Below are 6,171 nucleotides of genomic sequence, written 5' to 3' on the forward strand. Positions count from 1 at the left end.
ATGCTGTGAACTAACTCATCACCTCCTTCACGTGAGGCTGAGGATTGGTTTTTGGAATGCCAGAAGAAAGTTCCTGAAGTTTGGTATGGAGAAAGAATTCTGGTCCTGCCTTTCAAGAGTTTAATTAGTGGTTGGGAGAGCTACAGCCCACACAGCAGCGGTCCTGGTAGGAGCAAGGTCTGGAATTCCAGGAAGATCTGTTTATAGCTGTAGTGCAGGCAGGCAGGAGATGGGGAGAGAAGCCTGGAAGCCAGGCACAACTTAAGGGGTGGTCTGGATACCTTATAGATAAGGCCAGTGAGGGGCTGTGAGCTCATTGGTGTTCAAAAGCCAAGTCACAGTGACTCATTACTGGGCGTCTCCCTGTCCCTGACTTTCCTCTCCTCTTAATCCAGTAGGTTTAGTGCACATCTCTGGGGAGTTTTGGTCTCAGATGCCTGTCTCTTTGGACTTGTTCCCTTTGCCTCCTCCCCGTGCCTCAGAGAGGACTCTGCAAAGGTCCCATAGGGTGATGAGGACAATTTACCTTTCTGAGCCTCAGTGTCTTTATCTGTAAAATAGAGAAATCACTACTTGTTTTCCTAATAACCATGGATTCTTGCACATATTTCAAATTTGAGTCTTAACATAAGACTCATGTTACCTTGGGTATTCATAAAAGCGAAAGTAGAAGGGAACAAATCATGGATATGTCTGGGCAAAGTAACAACCTCATTACAATTGCCATTGCAATTATAGGACTGTCCTGATTTCAGAGATGTTAAAACGTGGAAAACGATCCTTAACGCCTATGTACCCATTCCCTTGCTTAAGAAATACAACTCTCAACACCACTGAAAGTCTGAAAGTCTTGTGACTACCTCTTGGCTCCCACCTCTTGCTTTTCCATCCCAAAGAAAACCACCATCCTGAATTTTGCCATTCCCTTATCTACTTTTACCAAACATGTCTGCAATACATTATTTGATCTTGTTTTTGAACTCCTCTATAAGTAGAATAATATCCTATTCTGTGATTTGCTTTTCTTAAAATATTATAAGCAAAATATATCTATGAGAATACGGGTGGCTACCATTCATTTGTCAAATTTTTCAGTTTTCAGTGTTTTGATATTAATCATTCTTATAACCATCTCCTAAAATGTGTGTTTCTCCCAGGTATATACTGAATCACTAAGTCTAGACAACAGTTCTTCCTGTTCTGATGCTGCTGTTTCCTTTCTGGGACACAACAGCCCTATTTTTCCCTTGACCATGGACCTTTAGTGGGGGAAAGCTTATCACAAGGATAGGGAGATGAAAGTAGAGTTCCTAGTCTATAGACTATGGGGCACCAAAGCCATGAAGGTGTAGAGGCCAGAGGGAGTCCTCATACTGGCTCTGCTGGGCTGGTGTGAGAGACAGGACTCCCCTTGACCACATCTAGGAGTCTCAGGCTATATCAAAGTTGACATCACAGAATCCACTATGAGGTCACTACTGAGCTGTGGGCCAGGGCAATTCAGATAGCATGCAGCAAGCCATTCCCAGGTTGAATGGTTCTTTATTTAAACTGCAGTAAAGAAAGCTGGAATAGGCTCTCGGGATACTCCCCTGAGCCCTAGACACCTTTGCAGTTCCTGGTCCTGGGTTCTATTTTAATGGGCTTCAAAGGTCATTGATTCCATGATCTCAGATGTCACAGAACCAGTGATCTCCAGTGCCTGGTCACTCTCTGCTGCCTCTATGATGGTCTCCATGTTCGTCTTCCCCACGGTCTTAGCCATGATGTCTCTGTCACGCGGTGAGGCTCCCCCTTTGGTAGTAACGTTGGCTCTGATGTTCCTCAAGAAAGAGCTGATCTTGCTGAGTCTCTTGCCTGTAGAAGCTGAACTCCCAGTGGGAAAGTTCTTCCCGGGCTTGTGGGAGGTCCTTGACTCCTTTGTGATAGGGATGTGGCTTATGCCTTTGTGGGAGCTGCTGTGACTGTCATCCCGAGGGCTACCCTGGCTTTTTTCCTTATTGTCACCTCTAGCAGCAATGTGGTCTGATGACTTTCTGGCTGTCTTGTCCCCCCCTGTCTTGCGATGACTTTCACCTGTCCTGTGGTGGTGATGGTGAGCTCTGTCCTTTTCTCTCCGCTCCCTTCTTTCCCTCTTTTCCTTGTGGACTTCAGCACTGATGGGAGAGACTGTCTGCTGTTCAGTCTGTCCATGTGTAGGGCTTTCCCTCGACAAGGATGAGGTGAGAGGTCCTGCTGCTGAGTCATTTTCTGTTTCCCCAGCAATCTTGTTAGTAGGGTATACTCTTGCAATTGCCACAGTCATGCTACCCTGTGGGGAGACATTGGCGACTGTGCTGGAAATATTCTCCAAGGATTTGCTTGCTGCACCTGCTAAGGCAACCTTAAGGCTCTTTGGGGACATCTTCCCAGTGCCTGCAATGGCTATGTGGCTTTTGCTTCTTCTTGCACCTGTAACAGCCCCTCCTGCTATGGCTGCACTTATCTGTCCAGCAGACTTACTTACTACTACACTTAAAGTGCCTGCTACAGCTCCTGTTGCTGATTCTTTGGCAAGGTCTATAGATTTTGTTTGGGGGTTAGATCCATCAGACATGGGAATGGATTTGTGGGAGTCATGCTGGAGTCCCTCCCCCCCTGCATAAGCAGCAGAAGTGGCCCCGTGCACATCAGAGACCACGTTGAGGCTCCTGACACTGACCTGGTCCTGGTCCCCTTTTCCTTGGAAATCAGCAGTTGCCAGGCTCTTCCTGTCCTCTTCTTCAAATGCAGGCATGCATATCATGTCCTCAGCTGGGATGGCATAGGTACTGCTGTTACTATCCACAGGTGGTCGCAGGAGGTAAATTAGTTTTTCCCAATAAGCAAAGAGATCTTCCCGAACGTCAACAGAAGGACACAGCTGCAGGTAACAAGAACGACCAGTGGCAAACTTGAGGCGCAGCTGTTGTTTCCCCTGGTCATGGACGGAGATCCTTACAAACTTCAAGGGAAGGAGCCTGGTAAGCTCCAAGTTCTTTGCTGACTTGCGTTTTCTTCCTTTGGTGGTTTGGCCACATCCAGCAAATTCATCAAAGCCCATGGCTGGTCGGGCCAGCAGCATGACATCAGGGAGTGGGAGAATGGGACTGGTGCATGCAATGCCTACAGTCACCATTCGGACACGGTTGTGCACGTCAATCACTTCTCCCCTTTTGGTGATCTGGATAAAGTCGCTCTCAAATATGGGTGCATACTTGAATATATCATACTCTCCTTTGTACAGATGTCGCTGTAACTTCCCCATGGCGGTATTAAACATGCCCGCTCCAGAACGACTTTGGGCTGTGAAATACGGTAACAAAGACTCACTTTTCATGGCCATCGTGTACTAGGATAGGAGTGCTGGCAAGGTGGTCCTTGCGTCTTTCTTGATCTCGTTGGCAGACCTGTGCTCCTGGGTCACAAAGGTGGTGCTACAGTGGGTCTCTAAACCCCACCCCACCCCACAGGGCCCCTGTTTGCTGGGCTGGGGGTGGGAGCACAGAAGATTGATAAGGGGTGCTGTAGGATGCCTGGATCCCAGACTGAATCTCTTCAAAGGGATAGAGCTGCAGGATGGGTTCCAGTGAGGTTTTCTGGGTCCAACCCCGTCACCTCCACCTGTGATTTTTTTTTTTTGTCTCCCTGAGAATCTACAAACTGCAGTCCAAGTGGGAGAAGTGACCATCCTCTTGGCCTTAACCCCCTGCACAGCCATATTTATCCTCTGCTGCCCTTTGTGACCTGTCACTGTCACATACCCCTTTTGTTCTCATACCCGGACTGCCCCTACAGAGGACTGGATCATCCTGCTGGGGATTCAGGTGGGTAACAAAATTTTTTAAAAATTCCAAATGGGAGAATATTATATGTGTGCTTCCCTCCCTCCCAAGTTGAGAAGATCCAACTCTAGACTGTCTACAGACATATGAGATGACAGGATAATTTTGAACCATTTGTGTTCACGTTTTAATTTATTGAATAACCTACAATTGGTGGTCTTGGTCCTTACCCTGTCCTTCCATAAAAATCTCATAATAAATGATGATTTCATAGCTCTGACCTTTAATAATTAAGATTTAATATAATAATTAAACATTGCTTCTCCCGAGCACTGTACTATTTGGCACATTATTGTAAGAACCCATTGCATTTGGTACTATTGTTACTGTTGTCACTTTACAAATAAAAAAACTGAGTCTGTCACTTACCTACATTCACAAACAAATAGCATTGTTTGAATTCAGGTCGAGTTGATTCTAAAATCTTTGTTCTAAACCACTGTAGTATTTTTCCTCGTAAAGGAAGCTTGGACCAGTCAAATGTTTTTATTTTTTTTAATTTTTTTTTAAACTCTAATTTTTTTATTAATTTATTCATATGTGCATACACTGTTTGGGCCATTTCTCCCCCCTGCCCCCCACCCCCTCCTTTGCTCCCTCCCTCTCCCCTCCAGTCCCTACGCTTCCAGGCAGAACCTGTTCTGCCCTCTTCTCCAATTTTGTTGAAGAGAAGACATAAGCAATAAGAAAGATGTACTATTTTTGCTAGTTTGAGATAAAGATAGCTGTACAGAGACATTCCTAGCATTGCTTCCATGCACATGTATATTACAACCTGAATTGATTCATCTCTGCCTGACCCCTTCATTACTTCCTGATCACCTTCCCATAACGACCTCTGTCATTTTAAGGTTACTATATTAGCTCTTCTACAGTGGGCACATCAAACACTTTCAAGTTTTGGGTTTCCTACCTTTCCCTATTCCTCCTGTATGTGTTCTCCCCTTAGTGTGTGACCCATGTCTATTAATATTACTGCATCAGTCAAATGTTTTTAAACTGAACTGATGTAATTGCCTGCAAGAAGACCAACTTGGTGCACTATAGGAAGTTGCGTAACTAACTCTGTGTGTGTGTGTGTGTGTGTGTGTGTGTGCGCAATCGCACACACGCGATCGCACACACGCAAGTGTCAAGGAGAAACACCAAAAAAACCCACTTCAGACAGTAAGTGGGCTGAGATGGGGATTAAATTTTCCAGGGGGCCATCTCAGTCCCTGCCCTCCATTTTGCTTGTAACAGTACACTCTGTATGGAAGCCCAGTTATTTCCTTAAAGCCCCCAGTTTTTGCTTTCCCTTTTCCCACCCTCTCCTTAGTGAAATGCCAGGCAATGGGAAGGAGACTAGGAATGAAGGTCCTTAAATTCTATGCGCTTATCAATGCCCTCATGTACTAACTTCCCTACTATCAGAAGTAGTTTGGAAGCCATTTATGCCTGTGGGGAAGGCATGTCATTATGCCACCTACCTTGTTCCCGTTCCCACTTAGCCACAAACTCTCTCAGGACAGATCTCTGGGAAAGGAGGCAGGAGGAAAACAAGAGTGGAGGGCCCTGCCAGTGTGATGTCACCATCCCCTGAAGGAGGCAGCTCAAGGACCAGATGTTGTCAACCAGATATTTGATTATGGTGGAGGCAGCACATTCTAAGTTTGTTCTCATGATTCCCTCCCCTCCCCCAACCTTCATTCTCCTTCAAAAGTGTAACAAGACGAATCAAATGACTTGATGTACATACATGTTCATCTTTTTATTAAAGTATCAAAACATAAATTTGGCTACAGAAGACAAAACTATTTTTAATGACTTCCAGTCACACTAGCCATACACAGTGCATTTCTCAGAGCAGTTTTTCTTGCCATAGGAGGTCCCTGTCCCTTCCACTCTAATCCATTGCTGGATTGTCCTGAGTTCCATAGTAGCTTGTGGTACCCACAACCAGAGGGCAAATGCAGGGGACTTATCCTCTTCCCCTACTAAGATACAGAACGAATGAAGGTGGTGATGATACCAACATCAGATGGCCCTTTACAGGTTAGGAACAACCGATGTGCAAGTTTCCAGGCACCACACGAGTTCAAAAAAGCAGGCACACCATTCATGTGGACGCATCTAACATTTAATGATGTGAGTGTCTTTCTAAGGAACAGGGTAAGGAAGATTCGCAGAGTAACTAATTTTCATTTCTAGTCTGTGGGTATTCCGTATGTGCTCAAGCAAAGAGAAAGGGAGCTGGTTTTATCCCAGACCTAAAGAATCCTATGCCCTGGGAATTCCAGAACATTCTGAGGAATACTTTTCTTTGAAC

General features: G+C 45.4%; 1 protein-coding gene across 1 annotated transcript; it reads right to left on the reverse strand.

Moving 5' to 3' along the window:
- Positions 1 to 1,636: 1,636 nt before the first annotated feature.
- Garin4 (golgi associated RAB2 interactor family member 4) lies at positions 1,637 to 3,611 on the reverse strand. Its single transcript, XM_020172862.2, has one exon. The coding sequence runs from the start codon at positions 3,362 to 3,364 to the stop codon at positions 1,637 to 1,639; it is 1,728 nt and encodes a 575-aa protein (XP_020028451.2). The 5' UTR covers positions 3,365 to 3,611.
- Positions 3,612 to 6,171: the final 2,560 nt, after the last annotated feature.

The sequence above is a fragment of the Castor canadensis genome, chromosome 11, assembly GCF_047511655.1.
Source record: "Castor canadensis chromosome 11, mCasCan1.hap1v2, whole genome shotgun sequence".
Lineage (NCBI taxonomy): Eukaryota > Metazoa > Chordata > Mammalia > Rodentia > Castoridae > Castor > Castor canadensis.